This window comes from Taudactylus pleione, unplaced genomic scaffold (assembly GCF_031769625.1).
Source record: "Taudactylus pleione unplaced genomic scaffold, aTauple2 ptg000959l, whole genome shotgun sequence".
Classification (NCBI taxonomy): domain Eukaryota; kingdom Metazoa; phylum Chordata; class Amphibia; order Anura; family Myobatrachidae; genus Taudactylus; species Taudactylus pleione.
In genome coordinates, this window is record NW_028285360.1 from 7,001,892 (window position 1) to 7,020,674 (window position 18,783).

The following is an 18,783-nucleotide window of genomic DNA, read 5'->3' on the forward strand; positions in this document are numbered from 1 at the left end:
CCCATTTGGAAGGCGGGCCGGGGGGGTGGCAGCCCAAACAGAGGCGTTCCCATGGGAACGCCTGCCGTTTGGGGGAGGCCCCACTGACATCACTAGTGATGTCAGTGGAGAGCTTCCGGCTCTGACAGAGCCAGAAGCTCTCCGGGGCTTACGACAAGTGAGACCCTACCTTAGGGTCTCGTCGTAAGCCCCCATGGTCGCGATGGTCAATGACCATCGCGACCATCACCCTAGTAGTCGTTAGAGCTGTGGGTGTTAACCCACAACCTAATGACCGAAACAGAGGCGGGCGGTCAGGATGCAAGCGGCCGCCCAGTTTCTGAGCGACCGCTTGCATCCTCCAACCGCCTCTGAATGAGGCCCATAATCCTTATCTTCCCACTGCTAGAACGGAAACTGAAAAAAAAAATTGTAGTGTTCATTCTAGCACCCTGCGTCTGTCACAACCCGTGCAGTTCCTCTTCCCTGCCTGGGGTGTCACTCTCTGCTCTGGTGCTTCTAGCACACTCAACTGATGCAACAAACTGCTGAGATGCAGACCAGAGTGTGCTACATGCACCAGTGCAGAGAGCGACACCCCAGGCAGGAAAGAGGAACTGCACGGGTTGCGACAGGTGCAGGGTGCTAGAATGAACACAGAAGTTGGTACATAAGAATGTATTATTCTTGTATGCTTTAAAACCACATTCATAAGTTACTGTTTTATATAAGTGCGCAAAAGTACTATTCCTTATGTTTCAGAGTTTCTTTGACTGGGATGTGTCTAAAAAGAAGGACAAGGGGAAAGGAAGACAAGAGGCGCCACCAAACTGTAGGTGACCTGTGTGTAATGAGAGACAGACATTGCTGTACACATGGGAGGCCTTGTCATATATATATATATATATATATATATATATAGACACTACTCTCTGCTTACATTTCTTGAATCTAGAATTATGTGTTACATTTCTTAAAGTTTCCTTTTCAGATGAGCGACACAGAGTCCAGCTCCACCCTCTCCAGGCAGAGTGCAGTTCAGAAGAAATCAACGCCAACTATATTGATGTGAGTATAATGTAAATAGTAAATGCAGAGACTGCTGACTACTGTATAATGAATGATTAGGCTTATAAGCACATCAATACCGAACTTAATCTATTCAAGTTTACTTTCATGGAACCAGTAAGCATTACTAAGCTTAATAGCACACACCACATAAATTCCAGTGTCAAATAAGGGATATTTAACAGATTCCCGTTAATGCCAAAAGTACTAAGCCTCACAACAATACACACATGATATAGGAACAACTTGCTGCAAGAGGGTCACTTAGTTTATCCTAGGGAAGAGATTATACATAGTGATAGAATAAGGAGGACAGTTAAAAGGTTTGTATAGGCTTGGGTTATCCAAAATAGCTGAAAGGGTTTTTCCGTAATGTAATTCAAAAATGTCGATCAGTGGACATCGATAATTGGCGATTCGTATGCGGATCAGGGGAAAACAGCATGTTCAAAATCCCCACATCGTCTATAAGTTTTTGTCCAAGATCGGTTATTTGAGGATTTCCAACATGTTGGATTTTCCCGATTCCCTGGCGTTGACAGAACGGGGAATTGGGGCAATACATCGCAGATGTATGAGCCCCATAGGATAAAAAAAAAAATTATTTCAAAGCAAATAAGTTAGTATTGCACCGCTGCACGGAAGGTTATGATCATTAGTAAAATACAGTTTCAGTGGGTTATCCAGTGTGTCAAGTTCAATCTTTATGTAGGTAATATTTTCTCTGATCTAGAGAGAGCCTGGAAAAAGTATTAAAAAAGGCAAACACATTGTGTATTAATGTTATGTTTCTTCTTGAAGGTGTTTTACTACACTAATGATAACGTGTTACATTTAATGTACGTTGAATACCTTACGTAATAGCCTACATTGTTTATAAATATTGATAATGAAATCACGTAATAAAATCAGGTAACTGTTCCCTGGCATATACTGTATCTGCGTATGTACACATACTGAAAACACAGTCACGGACTCTGGGACTGTTAGCCCAGACAACGCAGTGGGTTTTTATGACACTTTTACATTACAATTAACATGCCTGTTTGCCAATGTACACTAGGTCGCAGCTGCTTTGTCCACATTGTGTGCCAGAATATTTAATTGAGCATTTATTTTATGGTGTACGTGACACTTTGGAATGCTGTACCTTCAGCACAGATGCAGTGATTACAGAATATAATGTGACTGCATTTAAATTACAGTAAAAAAACAGCACAACTGATACATGTTTGCAGCAATTAGCATGATTACTTCTGTGCTTAATAACTGTTTCCAAAATGTGTCTAGATAGTTCTCAGCTAATGATTTGGCTCATTGGTTAAAAGCACCGTGTGTAAAACAGTGAAGCAGAGACTCTTGTTGGAGAGTATGATTGGTATCCCAGTGGTAATTAACTATTTTACAGAATAAATTATGTTACATCTCTAGGTAGAAGGTTACACATGTTAGATTGTAAGCTTGATTAGTATGCCATAGTGTGGGTATTATGTCAGTGTTACACAAAGATAATCAGAACACTGAAATGAAACACATTACAACCAATAATGCTGACAATGTGAGGCTTCTCATTAGGGTTGGGTACGGGATCCCGGTGGTCAGAATCCCGACGCCCACATTCCGACCTATATCCTAAGCCTACCCCTCACCCTAACCTACCCTTCCCGGTGCATAAACCTAACCTCCACACCTAGTGCCTAAACCTAACCTTCCCCTCCCCGCACCCTAAACCTAACCCCCCCATTAGTGTCTAACCCTAACCCTCCCCCTAGTGCCTAACCCTCCCCCTAACCCCTGTACATACCATTGATGTTGGCTGTTGGGATGCCGGCGCCGGGATTCTGACAGGTGTCGGAATTCTGACACCGGCGTTCTAAGCATCGGCATCACGATTTTGACCGGATCCCTCTCATTAGTATATTGTATTCGTATTTATGCTTATTTTTTATACACTAATATAGATGTACTGTGTTAACAAGATCTAAAAGGTATGATCAGTTCACCTCCATTACTTGATGAATGACATAAACATGCCTAAATATACCTTGTCCTCTTATCTAAGCATTGTGGATCTCATTACGTAAAACATGCCAAACATGGTGCAAACTGTTCCTGATATTGTTTCTTCTCTAGACAGTTTTCTTATGTAGTAAGTTTCAGAAAAGGCAGAGTCCTTCCAGCCACAATTGTAGCCCGTGTCTGTAACTATTGCTGCTCTTTTATGCATGTCTTCTCCAGTCTCTATCTAATGTGATGTAAAGTAGTGATTGATACACTTAACTTCTTGTTCTACTATACTGCTCTTTTTTTGTTTCCGCTAATGCATCTTTATCCTTTCTTTTCTCTGCTGCCCTTTTGTCTATCTTTTGTTTCTTCACCCTTATCCTGTCTCTGACATTACTGGTCTGACATTGTACTAATATGTTCCGTAACCTCTGACTCCCTCTTCTTACTCTCAATCTTCTCAATTCTTCCTCTCGCCATCGTTCAAACTTTGATGTCAATCACTGTCCTCTTTCTAATCTACCCCTTCTTTCTCTCTACATTTACGCCTCTGTATCTCTTGTTTCCCATTTTTTCTGCCCGCTTTTACATCTCTGGCCCTTTTTCACTGTCTTTCTGTCTGTGGGATCACCGGTAGATCCGGATAAACAGAGAAGTGAGTATCAAGCTTGTGATCCTATTCCCTGCTACCCATAACCAGGTGCTTCAGTGCCCTGGGCCGAGTACCAGAGTATAAATCTCTGGTGTAAGTCAGCTAGCATACTCTGTTTCCAGTAATTTACATTCTAATATGTATATTTTACTCTGAGCTGCTTCCCAAAAGCCTTGGTACTTCTTATCCTAATTTATTCTTTACTTGCCCTCTGACCTTTTACCTTGTCTTCTTCCTTTCTTACGTCCTGCTGTACATCCTCTATTTACCCATTCTTTCTTACCAGTCTTACTCTATTTTCCTTCTGTCTCACTCTTTATGTCATATTTTGTCACCTTTTTATAAAAAACACTTAGTTCATGTGAAGGTTGGTAATCTGGTTAAGATTACAAATTCATGGTCCATCAAGTACGTTTCAACTATCATACTATCATGCTATCATCAGAGCTTTTACTATTAGTCTGGAATGTTATTCAGATTTCCAGCCTTTTTCTTCTAACAATTGGACCATGCCTTGATGACATCATTCTCAAGAATGGTGCTTGTCATTTCACCTTTTCTTTTTCATTTCTTACTCTTTTATCTTCACCTAATCAATTATGTTTTTAGAATGTGTTTGTCTTGTTAAAGATTGTGGTTTAAGCGTTAATTGATGAGAACACGCCATTTGTCTGTCCTCCCTGATCCCATTCCCCGTCCCCACCCCAGTGCTTGCTGAAATGCATGATCAGATCTCCTGAGCACACCACATGGAAGCAAATTTTACATATGTTCCTCTTTTTCTTTGTAGGGTTATCACAGATCAAACCACTTCATTGCTACACAAGGTGAGCAGGTGTTTGAAAACAGCAGTGCATTAAGCATTTTTATTTACCATATGATTTATTTCAAGAAAGATAAAAAAATTCTATTGAAGCTAATTGAAATTACATTTTTCACATTTTCAACACATCTTTTCTCTCCATATTGTAGGAAAAAAATTGTATTTGTTGTTGATAGAATGCCTTTTCTTTATTCTCAAAGGATCTTCACTTTTAATCTGAAAATCCAAAGGCTTTGAAAAATTGGACATGATAAATAATATAACTCCACAGGTGTCTGTCTCTTTTTTTTAATGTGACCATTCAATAGTAAGATTTTCCATATGATATGACTATTTTTGCCCTAAAGGCCCCCATACACGGGGTGATTTTTCACACGATATGCCCATTTTCGACTGATCGTAACGACCAATCGTGTAAAAAATTGCATTTTCTAGACTATTACAATGCCGATGCGCGTCCCCGCACTCGTGTATCGGCATCATAGATCAGATGGTTTTGCAGAAGGATTTCGACAGATCAGTACGATGTGACACATCTTAATACATCGGATCGTATGGTCGTTTGTACAATCGTACCTTTTCTAAATACAAATTGTACAGAATGTCAAGGGAAGAATTTTCAAGGTAATCGTATACGAGATCGGATTGGATACAAATCGCCGCATGTATGGGCACTTTTAGGGGGAAAATGTGTCAAAGTTTGGGTCATTATGCATTTTTAAATCCACCATCACTTGGATATGGGTGGCAAACACAAATTACTTTATTTATTGTTAATCCTTTGTGATGCATCTAATTTTCATTAACGTAACTTTACCATATGACTTTTTGGATTCATATGTTTGTGCAGCACATAGACCGGGTGCAAGTTTATTTGTTAATAATGACTGTAACGCCTGAGCTCTGGATGTGTCTGTATTCTGTTTAATGTGAAGCTTATTGGCTCAATATTGCAAGTTGTTCTGCAAATTTGTTCTTATTTGTTTGTTCTGAATTCCAAATATTTTCAATATGATCTTTGCAAACTGGCTGAACCAGCTATAAAACACTGTTATTTGTAGAAACTCAACATTTTTTAAAACATTTTCCAAATATGTTTATAGCAGCCTCTGCAAATCTTTTGGCTGCCGCACCTGTGATGTCATTTTCCAGGCTATTTAATCCCACTCTGCCTGTCCACCTGTTCCTGAACAACAGGCATTGTTCCATATAACTTGGCTAACTTCCTGTGTTCCTACCTACAGTGTGTGTATACTTGCTTGATCATCAGTGTGCACTTGTGTCTACCCTACACTGATACAAAAGATACTGCTCCAATCAGGTATTTTCCCTTATGTCCAACTCTGCATAGCCCACTGTTGTCTTGACCCGCCCCCACTGACTCGCCCTCACTGACCCGCCCTTCACTGACCCGCCCTTCACTGACCCGCCCTTCACTGACCCGCCCTCACTGAACTTTGGCGCACCCTCTTACAGTCCAGTACTCTCTTTTCAGAAGCTTTGTGACTAGTGCATATCACTCTGCCATGTGTACTCAGATTTACCACATACACAGTGCGAAAACAGAGAAAATGTGCCAAGTTTATGTTAAACCCTGCATCAGCCTCTGATTTCCTGCTATTTACAAATCTCTACAAGTAAAAACATTCACCAAAATGCATTGTGCCTGGTGTTAGAGGCTCTTTTTTTATTCTTTCTTCCCATGTTGCTTCCCCTCTTCTCTTGATTTTCTATCCAATCTGTCTCTCCCTCCCTACCCCTCTTTCCCCCACAACCCTCCACAGGAGGTGGGATAGGGAGATAGAGACGGGTGGGGAGGTAGTGTGCTGGCTCCAAACGCTGACAGTAGAGATCTTTTTTGGTACTACATCCATACAATGCTGGGAGGAGACTGAGCATCATGCAGTCAGTGACAGCTGTGACGATGGGAAGCTGGGCCTTTCTTCAGCTCTCATTGTGGGTACACATTAGACAATATGTGGCCCGATCCGGTGTCTACATCGGCAAATGTATACCCACTATGGATGACCCTGCACGCTACCGCGGGGTCATTCACCACATCGACAGATTGAGCTGCATGCATGCTCAGTCTGTCAATTGATGAACGACCCCATTCTACTAGATGCGCTGGTGACCGATATATATCGTGTGGTTGTTCACCACATTGTGTCAAACGACACAAAACGGTGTCAAACAACCACGCGATATGTCGTTCGTTGTATCGTGCGTTGGCCGGGTACACACATTGTCTAGTGCATCAGAAACATGGTCATTCATAAAATGAAAATAATTGATTGTGAATCTTATTTGGGCATCCTCCACTCCCACTACTATCTAACACCTTAAGCTTTTTCCCCTGACTTCTCTGTACCACAGAACTTTCACCTTTATATTGTTGTATACTAATCATCTATCTTCAAATCTATACAGATATCACTAATACAGTTGCAAAAAGTACCAACCAATTAGCTCCTAACTGTAATTTTTCAAACACAGCCTGTAAAGTGACAGTTAGGAGCTGATTGGTTGGTACATTCTCTCCACGTTATCTCTCTCCAAGGCTTTGTACATCTCCCCCATAGTGTATTGGTTTGTTGGAAATCTGTGTTTCCAACAAGCTAAATTCAAACTAAATAGCCGTTGGTGCCAGGGACTGTTTTTTTGCGTGTGTGTTTTTTTTAAAAACAATCTGTGATGTGCTGCATTTTCCTGTGATGCTGTAAAATAATCTTATACATACTCAAAGGTGTAACTACCATAGTAATTGGAGGTGCAACTGGTATCAGGCCACAGGTGGGGAGGGGTGAACTATGGCCCTGATTCAGACCCGCTCACTGCCACAGGCAGCACGCAGCGTCTGTGGGCATGTTTTTTATTTATCTGGCTGCTTGCAAAGCTGTGGGAGACCTCCCACAGCTTGTGTGAGCGGGCAGGAGGCCGTCGCGATAATCGCGACAATTGGCCTTGCGACGAGACCCTGTGGTAGGGTCTCGGCTACCGCAAGGCCGAGTGGACTTCCTGCCCAAGTAGAGCAGGAAGTCCACCACTGACATTAGCGGTGATGTCAGTAGGGCCTCCCGGAGGCAGCAGGCGTTCCTAAAGGAACGCCTGCGTTTGTTCAGCCACCCCTCCTCCCCGCCTACAAAACGGGGCGAGCTGTCACTCACCATCGACAGCCGCCCCGTCTTGTAGCGAGCACCGTAGCGATTGAGCTGCAGTCACTGGACGGGGCGAGCACATGCGCACGCCGGACGCGGCGTATGCGCAGTGGGGTAACAACGAACCGCTTCTGAGTGCTGTGTGCTCGCGAGCGGCTCTGAATCAGGCCCCATATCCTGTGAGAGCCGAATGTGTATATCATTGTTTTGACCTTTGGGCTCACATGGAACACAAAATATTGTTGTTGGCCAATAAATATTATAGTACATAATTGGTTTCCAAAAGAGGAGAGAAGTATTCCACTGTAACATGCATGGTTTTCCATGTTTTGGGTCCCAACTCCTAGATTAAGAACGATCTTAGAGAGCAAAGTAAGTAGTTCTGCACCTAAGTGTCAAATATTATATATATACTAATGTGCTGTTTCCCATTCAAAGTATCTGTAAAAAGTGTAAATGAATAGTTCTAGAGGTGCTACATTACTCACTGAAGGATTGATCCACCACAGGTCCAAAGCAGGACATGATCTATGACTTCTGGAGAATGGTTTGGCAAGAACACTGCTCAAGCATTGTGATGATCACCAAGCTGGTGGAGGTTGGAAGGGTAGGTACAATGATATCTTATGCTCGACCTACACAATACTATTCAGTTTGGTAATAATGAAAAGTGAATTGCTTTATTCAGTGCTAGGAAGTAACGTGCAGTCTGTGCATTCAGAATATAACACCATGCACAGGCTAAAAAAGTCATTTGTGTTCAGCTTCCTCATTTATAAACATGTTGTCTCAAATTGATATTTATTGGGTTTGTGTTGGGCCTACACATACTGAAATTACCTGATATCGCTGCATTTGGGACCAGCAATTACAGGTAAAAAGGTGAGTTGCAAACTAGAGGAAAGTTTGTCAAATATATAATAGGAGACAGTAGACCTAATTTAGCCGCATCAAAACACTAATCCTAAGTACCTAGTACACTATGGCCCTAATGTATCCCCAGCTCCAGCAGCCCCCTTCTGTGTCACTAGCTCCAGCAGTCCCCCTTCTGTCTCAAGCCTGCCCCCCCTTTCTGGATCCCCAGCAGCCCCCCTTCTGTGTCCCCAGCTAGGCCCCCTTCTCTATCTCCTGCCTGAGCAGCCCTCCTTCTATCTCTTCAGCCAGCCCCCCTTCTGTGCCCCCAGCAGCCCCCTGCTCTGTCCCCCACCAGCCCCCTTCTGTGTCCTGAGCTCCAGCAGGCCCCCTTCTGTGTCTCCAGCCTGTGCCCCTCTGTGTCTCCAGTCTGCCCCCCCTCTATGTCTCCAGCCTGCCCTCCCTTCTATGCTTCTAGCCTGCACCCCCTTCTGTTTCTCCAGCCTGCCCCCATTCTCTGTCTCCAGCCTGCTCCCCGTTCTGTGTCCAGGGCCGTAGAGAGCGCTGCCGGGCCCCGATAAACAGGGGTCGTGGCCTAATCGTGGGAGGCATGGCCACGCCCCCTCTCGAAGAAGCGCTATCAGTGTGATCGCTCCCCCCCTCAGGCAGAGGAGATTGCTGTGGTTGCTGCTTAGCAGCCGCTAGCAATCTCCCACGTGCTGGGCTGCTACTTTGCGCCAGACCCGGGCCCCCGCCGGGCCCCTCTGGAAGCCCGGGTAAAGTGTACCCGATCCCACACCCTCTCGGCGCCCCTGTCTGTGTCCCCAGCTCCAGCAGCCCCCCTTCTGTGTATCCATTGCCAGCAACCTCCCTCTGTGTCCCCAGCAGCCCCCACACTTACATTGTTGCTGCTAACGAGAAGCGGCTCCTCTGCCTCTCTTTCAGCGGCTCTGCCTTTCTTTCAGCGGCTCTGCCTTTCTTTCAGCGCTGCATCTTTAAAGTAAAAAACTTTTTTGCACGCGCCGGGGAGGCCTGACAGCAGCAGCCGCATCCTGGTTGTAGCCGTGCAGCTACAATTACAGCAAAAACAAAAATCTTCTCCTAAACGACGGGGGGCACATGCCTGGGTGCCCGCCCTGAATCTGCCTATGCCCATAATTCCTCCTACTGTGTCTCCATATACCTGCTTCTATCTCCCATATACCTACTCTCTGTAACTCCTCATATATGTCCATATACCTACTCTTTGTAACTACTCATACTGTATATGTCCATATACCTACTCTCTATAAGTCTTTCTGTCTCTTCATATAATTGTTTCCCATAACTCCTACTGTAACTTCCCATGTACCTACCCTCTATAAGTCCTCATTAATCTGCTTTTTCTAACTCTCTTCCATTGTCTCCAAATATCTGTTTCTCACATTTCTATATAAACATATTTTTCTTTATTTTAGCACAAAATTACAAATACAGAGTAGATTGTAAACAAATATACAGCTGTGTCCACATACTGTACATCTAGCCTCCTTGCACGTTAAACAGCCCTTCTAGTTGTGCCATGCCATGGCGTGACTCTGTAGCGCAGAGTGTCATTTTGTGTGACTTTTTTCCTTCAAATGCATCTTATTCGCACATCGATGCAGATAGGACGCAGAAGCAGCATCGCAGCCACAGACACTCTAACGTAGCATTTCGCATGCAGATACACCCGCAGTCACACACAATACAGTAATGCCGCATATCATTTTATCAGCAGAAGCTGCATGCGTGCACTATTCACATCACTAGGCCTGATTCATTAAGGATCGCTATTGCGATCGCAGCTCTGTAATCGCACGCAGGTTTGCTGTGAAAATATGCTAATGAATGCAATCTCAATGCTGTCGCACTGCCAGCATAGAGACGAACACTGCCTCCCACTACCGCTATCTCACATCCGTAATACCTTACAAACATTCTAAAACGGGTGGGACAGCGAGACAGTAATCGCAGTGGCTAATTTATGCACGCCCAAGCAACGGCATTCAAACAGACGGGCAAGCCTGCGTTTCTCTGACCACTCCCCCGTCACCACCCCCAAGCGCTCACTGCCTGTCTATCATTCTGCGATGGCTCTCCTTGGTCTGTGTGATTGCAGTGGTTCCTTCGCACACACGCACTGTGATGCATGTGCAGTACGCAGCAGTCGCCCGTTTGTGTACGCTTTAGCAATAGTGATCCTTAATAAATCAGGCTCACTATGCGTATAAGACACATCTGAAGGAAAAAAGTTGCACCATGTGACTCAGCACTACTGAGTTACATGGTGCTCACGCGTTATGTGTAACACGACTTGTAGCGCACAGAGGGCCTGATTCAGAGCCGGACGCTCTGACCAGAGCGTTCGCTCTGAATCAGGGCCCTCCTACATGAAAATGGAGTGGCCTCTTGGACGCTCGCATAGCTGTGGGTGACCACCAACAGCTATAGCGAGCGTCCATGATGATGGTCGCGATGGTCAAGACCATCGCGACCATTGGGCTTGCGACGGAGACCCTGCGGTAGGGTCTCGCTGCCCGTAAGCCCTGGAGTGATTTTGGCTCTAGCTATCCATCAGCCAAAATCACTCCCACTGACAGTACTACTGATGTCAGTGGGGTCGGCTTCAGACGATGGGAACGCCTCTGTCTGGCAGCCACACCCCCGGCATGCCCACCAAAGGGGGCGTGCTGCCAATCAACATCGACAGCACGCCCCCTTTGGTGCGAGACCCGGAGCGACGGCTACCCTGAGCTCCCTCCGTCGTGCGCATGCACAGTAGGGCACCATCGACCCACTTGCGGGCGTCCTGCGCTCACGAGCGGGTCTGAATCAGGTCCAGAGGGTAGATGTATGTGGACACATCTGTATATCACATAGTATAAATACAGAACAAAGAAGACCATGAGTGTCTGTATCAGTAGCTAAAACAATTGTAAGAGGAGATAGACCTGGATCCAAAACCAAAGATATGAACTACTGCCAAATTAGCATAAGGCTGCCAGTCACTGACAATCGGAGGTATGAGCAGTGGAAAGTAAATCGGGGGGTCTTGGGCACATCTGTTTCTATCATTTCAACTATGTCTCTATAGAACCGTTTCCTGTAACTAATCCTATCTTTCAATATAGGAAAACAACAAGTAGAGAAATGGTTAACCCCTTTGATAGAGAAGCCCATAGATCCGTATTTAATCTTTTCCAGCTGAGGGAGACTTGCAAAACATTGATTAAGCCCATTTCTTGAATGCATAATGATGCTTCTCTGCAGCCATGAGAAAGGATAACATAAAGGTAGATTATGAATGGGATGATCAAATAGACAAATGGGAAAAAACCCAGGACACAACAGATGTTTAATATTTCTAACAGTTTTATATGAATATTAGTTTTTCCATGAATATGTGTGAAGTTCTAGGGAGTATTAGCAGGTATCGCTGCATTGTTCTCTGTGTGCTAATATGATTAGTATTGTCGCTGTGTTGCTCTGACGGGTAATTAAGAACAATGTTCCTTAGATCAGATCATTTTTTAAACTGTGTTTTCTCGTAAATCTCCATTAACTGTAATGATTTTGTTTGGTCTCTGCTGGTCTAATTTTCCCTTCTCATTAGCGGTTTTCCTTCAGCACCCTCCCAAACAGTGCTGACGTGATTGCGGTGTAATTAGTTTACTCTCTTTATCATTGTGTGTCTTGTATTGCATCCATCACACAGTCATGGGATTAACACACTTCACAAACGATAGTTTCCTTCTGTTCAGCTGGATGGACTCCATGTGCCGTCTAAGCATTTTCTCATCCCTTTTGTCTCACCTCTCTGAAGAAAAATAATCTGAATTCTACTTACGTTATTTTTGTTATCAACACCCTGAGACGTGACTATAAATCCATGTTATCCTGCTGAGGATGAACATCCATACTGTTCCATACATCCATCTATCTATGTAAGTGGTTCTCATTTATCTCCTGAAATTCCTCAGGTTATACAAGTCTAAGAAATATATTGTAAGAATGTTGCTGTTTTTTCCTTGCTTAGTAAAGGATCAGCACTTTCACTGTTCTAAAGCTATTAAGGTCCAAAACACAATTTTTGGGAAAAGACACATGGCGAGATGTATTAACCCTAAAAATGCTGTCAAACCTCAGAAAACTGCAGTTTTCAGAGAATTTCCGCAATCCCCATATGCATTATAGTGGTCTGCCGGCATTGCAGTCCCCATATAATTCTATGGGGCTGCAATGTGCCGGTATGCCTTAAGCTCCGGAAAGCCAAACTTTTCGGTGCTTGCTCCTATTGAAGCCTATGGGCTCCTGTCTGCACAAATCTCCTGAGAGGGATCCCAAGTATCCCCCTCTGACATCCCCACGGCTTGCACATTCGCATGTGCCTTTGACTCTCACGTCATAGACCTGGAAGTCTTCAATGCAAAGGACAACTCTAATTGGAAGAGCTGTCCTTTGCTTTTTTTATTCAAATTTATTCATGCATACTGCATTAGTAAACGCCGCTATGCATGCGATGGGTGGCAGTATAGAGTATCTCATGCAATATGTGATGCATGATATATCCCAACCACATTGTTTTATGTCAGAAGTTAAACTTTTTTTTTCTTTTTTTAAAGTCAACTTTGATTTCTGCTTATGCAAAAGTCAGATTTTATATATGCATTACTGGGTAAAAAACAGCCAATTTCATTCCTTTCTTTTTGCGGGAAACATAGTAGGTATTATGTTTATCTCTGCATGGTTTGTTCCCAGAGACCAGGCTATGATATCTAGCCAAGATGTCATTCCTTATCAAAGTACATTATTTATTGCTTATTAACAATTATTTATATACAGATGAGTCCTCATACGTTGTTGCTGCAGTCGCACCAAATAGCCCATCTCGACATGCCAGGTCCCGTACGACTCTGCTTAGTCGGGGTGTCTATTTTGCGTCTTTTTTGCCCAAAAATGCATCTTAGACACAATGCGATGCGACTAAGAAACCAGGAGATTGCACTGATGAATTTGATGGGTTCCGGACTATAGATAGACAGTAATTAGATAGACAATGTCTAGATAGACACCAGGGGGTAAATTTACTAAGATTCGAGTTTGGTCGAGGTGACAATCTCGGGTGAGTTTAGGCATGTTTTTCATCTCGCAAATTTACTAAAGGCCAGCTCGGGGGAGTTTGGGAGAGTGTTTTTTAATCTCTCTCGTAAAAATCGGGTGAGATCGCAAACTCAAATCTTCTCCCCATCGGGCAAACTCGGAAGTAATTTTCATGAAACAGATCCAGTTGGCAAATTTACTAAAATACGAGATTTCAATCTCGGGTGAGGTTAGAGCAAACTCGCAGAGAAATTGAAGTTTCAAACACTCACCCTCCTGAGCTGCGAGTTTGCCAGAAACATACACAGATCATTGTGATTTGTGTATGCTTCTGCATGTGTATTTAATGTATAGTGTTTATATTTAAAAAAAAAATTATGTAGGGTCCCCTCACAAAAGCATAACCAGCCCCGGACTGGTCAGCCAGTCCTGGTTCCTAAAATTACGGGGAACAATATGAGTAGGATTCCCCCGTAATTTAGGAACCAGCACCTTGCTGCAGAGCCAGTGCTGGTTTTAAATATGCTTTTGGGGGGGACCCTATGTCTTTTTTTTATTTTTTTTTATTTAACCCTTCTTTAACAGGTATAACACACAAGCAGCCTACACATATTTCACTGATATGTGCAGGCTGCTAGCTTGGGAAAGTTTTGCAGAGAGAAAACATTGCTATCTCGGGTGAGTAATCTCATCTAAACATGCAACTTCGGGGGAGATATCTCGATCTGCATCACCATTGGAAAACTCCCTTTCAGCTGAACTCACTTCTTAGTAAATTTGCTAGATGAAAAACGGGAAAATCACCCGAAATTCGGCGATGCAAATCGAGATTTAAAAAAAAAAAAAAAAAAAACTTGACCAAACTCGAATCTTAGTAAATTTACCCCCAGATGTTAGACAGTCAAAAGTTAGACAGGGACAAAAGTCAGACATGTAAAAGGATCGGCTGGTACAAAAGGTCAACGGGGTCAAAAGGTCGACATCAAAATAGTCAGGGTTTTAGGATTAGGCACTTACTGGAGGGTTAGGGTTAGGCACTTACTGGAGGGTTAGGGTTAGGCACTTACCCCCACGGTTAGGGTTAGGCAATTACCCAGACGGTTAGGATTAGGCACCAGGAGGGAGGGTTAGGGTTAGGCACCAAGGGGAGGGTTAGGGTGAAGATTAGGGCTAAAAAACAAAAACAAAAAATTGTCGACCATTTTTGTGTTGACCATTTTCATGTCGACCATTTTAATGTTAAACTTTTGACCTTGTCGACCTTTTTACATGTCTAACTTTAGTGTGTCTGACTTTTGTCCCTATCAAACTATTGACTGTCTAGCATCTGCTGTCTATCTAGACATTGTCTTTCTAATTACTGTCTATCTCTTATATCACACCCAAATTTCATATGTGCCACTTGTATATCTGTGTGCGACTGAGACTGAATCTGTATATGAAGTGCGACAATGCCGCAGCTTTTTTCCACGCCAAGGTCTGCTGTGCTTCATTTACAGACTCAGCCGCACACAGATATAAAAATGTCACATATCACATTAATCAGTCCAGTCTCCTGGTGTTTTAGTCGCATGGCATTACGACTAAGATGCATTTTCGGGTGAAAAAGACGCTCGGTGCTATCAGAGTCGCACAGTACCTGACGGCTCAGTCACACCAGGTGACTCCCGTAACATGACGTATTGAGGCTAGATGTATGAGGACACATATTACACAGTGCTTTTTTACAGAGTATATTTAGTTATTCACACCAGTCCCTGCCCCAGTGGAGCTTACTGGCTATTTCCTACAATAAGGGTGGGCAATAAGCGGCCCTCCACCTGCTACTGTACATATCCCAGCACATTATGGGAGGAAACCGGACTATTCAGAGAAAACTAAAGCAAACACAGGGAGAACATACAAACACCACATAGACAGGTCCCTCATTGGAATCAAGCCCATAACCACAGTATCAGCGATGGTAACCACTGTGCCACCATACTGTCCCAAGTATATAACTCTCTAGGTAGCTCTTGATGTAGCAAAAGGGGAAGGGGCTACAATTCCTTGGTCCCATGACCACTGCCTTTATACAGCTGCTAGTATCTTCTCTGGGGGCATTCAATTAGGTGCAAGTTTGCAAAAGTAGTAAAACTCGCACACTTTGCCTTAAACTCGCACACTTCTCCTTCATGTGTGCATCCGAGATTCGCACAATTCAATTAAAAATGTCAATTCGCACTACTTGCAGAGAGCGTGTGCGAATTTTATCAAATAAACAAACAGGGAAAATAGCATGAAAAAGTGGGGATACCTTCCTGGACCCCCAAAAAAGTGTCAACTTCGTTAGCAGAAGCACATAGAAGGCTGTAATTGGGCATAAGTAAAGTACTGTATGCTTTTAAAAGGTGTCAAATGACTGATTTGTACTTTTTTTTTTTTTTTTAAAGTAAAATAATGTAATAATTACAAAGGAATGAAATGTAAAATGCAAAAAAAAAAAAAAAAGTTGAAAAAACATGCTTTTGGGGTAATTTGAGATGGCTTTAAAAAATAATAAAAAACAATTATTTCTCGTTGAAATAAATACTTTCATTACATTTGGGGTGCATTATTTAGATAAAAACTTATTGGGGCAGGGTGTCCAAGGGGTTCTGAAGCAAATCCGGACATTTTAACCTTAAAATAAAGATTTTCCCTACCTTTTTACCTGCTCAGGGGGGTTTCGAACAAAAACAGGCAAATTTACTCTGAAAAAGAAATGCGAGTTGGGAAATTAATTTACCGTGAATTTTCCTCACAAGACCAAACTCGCACCTAATTGACCTCCCCCCTCTGTCTCAGTAGGTTGGAGGATTGGAGCTGCTGTGAAAGTGTAATGTGTTAGGGGCGGTATGTTGTGTGGGCAGCTTGGGGGCTGCAGTAGATGTCTCAACTCCAGTACTGCTTGAATTTCTCCCTATGAAAAGCACCACATATAACTCCACCCCTTAGTTGCATCATAGTTGCCTACCTTTGAAAATCTCTTCCCGGGAGAAGCCCGGGTAAGAGAAGCAGGAGGGAGGCAATGGGGGCGGGGCCTGATGATTCACGTAATTAAGCCCCGCCCCCTCGCTGTAAAATTGCTGCAATTGGCTATAATTTGCATAGGGGGCGGGGCCAAACTACCGGGAGACCCGCGATCGCCGCGGGTATTCTCCTCATTCTGCCCACTTCACTAGGAAGTGGGCAGAATGCGGGAGAATTGCCTACCCTTCCGGGGGTGCGGGGGGTTACCCGAAAAATCGGGAGCCTCCCACGAAAACTGGGAGGTTAGGCATGTATGAGTTGCATAGGGTGGAACAGTAGAAAATTAATGGCCATTGACTACAATGGATTGATATCCAAAGTTGGATATGCTCTTTAAAACATAGGGCCATATTCAATTAGGTGGCGAAAAGTCGTTATCGGCAATAATTTATCGCCGATGACGTCATTTTCGCATGTTTCAATTATTCCCGTATTCAATTTCAAAGACTTTTTGAAAAAAAATGGGGATAAGTTTTCACCATGTTTTACATGGCAAAAAAAAGTGCAGAATTGGGGTTTAGGGGTGCAGGCTTAAAAAATTTGCACCCCTGGGAGTATCATTTAAAAAAAAACCTGTCAAAAATTTTTTTTAAAAAAAATCGGGACACCCCAAAAAATTTACTTTAAATTTGGGGGTGAAAAAACAAATAGGGGAACAAAATACCAAACTAACAAAATTAATTCTGGTGGGGTCCCCAAATTAATTCTGGTGGGGTCCCCAAGTATGCGGCAGGTGTTTTCTTCATTGCGCAGAGTAGCGGCAGGTGCATTTTTGCAGAATTTTTGAAATTTACTTTAGGGACTTAAAAATATGCTTACCCCCATTTTCATGTACCCCAAATTTGATAGGAATAACACATTTAAAAAAAAATAAAAAAATCTATGTGCTATTCTTCATCACTTCTTCATAGCTGCAAAAAAACACCTGCCGCGGCTATTTAAAAACCCTAATTACCTTCAGCAGGGAAAAACGGGGGTACCCACAGTGATCCCCCATGTCAGGACATCATTAGGGGGGTCCCAGGATGAATTACCGAAAATTCTCCTATTTCTCCCAATACCTTTTCGCAGGCTCCTGTTTTCACCGGCTCCAAATTGAATAGAGGGATAAAGCGGGCACGCGCCTAATACTTTATCCCCAGAAAAGCTCCGATGTGGAGCGAAAAATCCAGCACAGACTTTTCGCTCCCTAATTGAATATGGCCCATAGTCTATTGGTAGTGCTTGTCAGCATGACATTATATAACTATATTGCTGTCTATGGCATATTATTTCTGCTTTGCATTATATCTCCTCTCTTAATTCCTTTACATCTCATACAGGTGAAATGCAGCAAATATTGGCCAGATACAACAGAAACATATGGAGATATTCGCATCACCTTAATCAGTACAGAAACGCTGGCAGAATATACAGTGAGGACGCTCACTCTGGAGCGGGTAAGTGTCATTCAGTCTTTTATGTGCACTTATATGAGACTGTCAGCTACGGTTATATGGGAATGCACATGTTGGGAAGGGAGGCGTGATATTGAAGGCTATATAGTGTTGCTGTAGGACAGGCAATTGTAGTGAGACTGAGGATAACTCTCTAGAAACATCAAGGGGTATATTTACTAAAGTGAGAGTTTTTAGAAGTGGAGATATTGCCCATAGCAACCAATCAAATTCTAGCTCTTATCTTCTGGAAGGTGCTAGATAAATGTTAAGTAGAATCTGATTGGTTGCTAAGGGCAACATCTCCACTTCTAAAAACTCTCACATTAGTAAATATACCCCTAAAGCTGGCCATACACCTGCACGATTTCGGGCCGATTGCCCGATTTTCCACGAGTCATATGATGGATCTTGTGTAAATCGTGTAGTTTTTTAGTAAGATAAGATCCGATGCACGCTCCCGCAGCTCCCATAATTCATACCTCCCAACTGTCATAATTCATACCTCCCAACTGTCATAATTCATACCTCCCAACTGTGTTTCTGGGACTGTTGGGAGGTATGATAATGTGATCTTATGATCAGATGTGCAGCCCATGTGTTCCATCGTATCGTGTGCAGATTGTGCCGTTTATTTTG

At 43.2% G+C, this 18,783-nt stretch overlaps 1 protein-coding gene across 5 annotated transcripts in view; it reads left to right on the plus strand.

Annotated features, from left to right (window-relative positions):
• The window catches only part of PTPRU (protein tyrosine phosphatase receptor type U), a 133,366-nt gene that overhangs the window by 98,129 nt on the left and 16,454 nt on the right, over positions 1-18,783 (plus strand). For 3 of the 5 annotated variants that reach the window (XM_088459978.1, XM_088459977.1, XM_088459980.1), the window contains 6 exons: positions 742-811; positions 971-1,047; positions 3,689-3,706; positions 4,494-4,530; positions 8,194-8,291; positions 18,031-18,147. In XM_088459978.1, the coding sequence (XP_088316104.1) occupies positions 742-811; positions 971-1,047; positions 3,689-3,706; positions 4,494-4,530; positions 8,194-8,291; positions 18,031-18,147 (417 nt within the window). The remainder of the gene's footprint in view (positions 1-741; positions 812-970; positions 1,048-3,688; positions 3,707-4,493; positions 4,531-8,193; positions 8,292-18,030; positions 18,148-18,783) is intronic. The other 2 variants (XM_088459979.1, XM_088459981.1) reach the window with 1 other exon arrangement.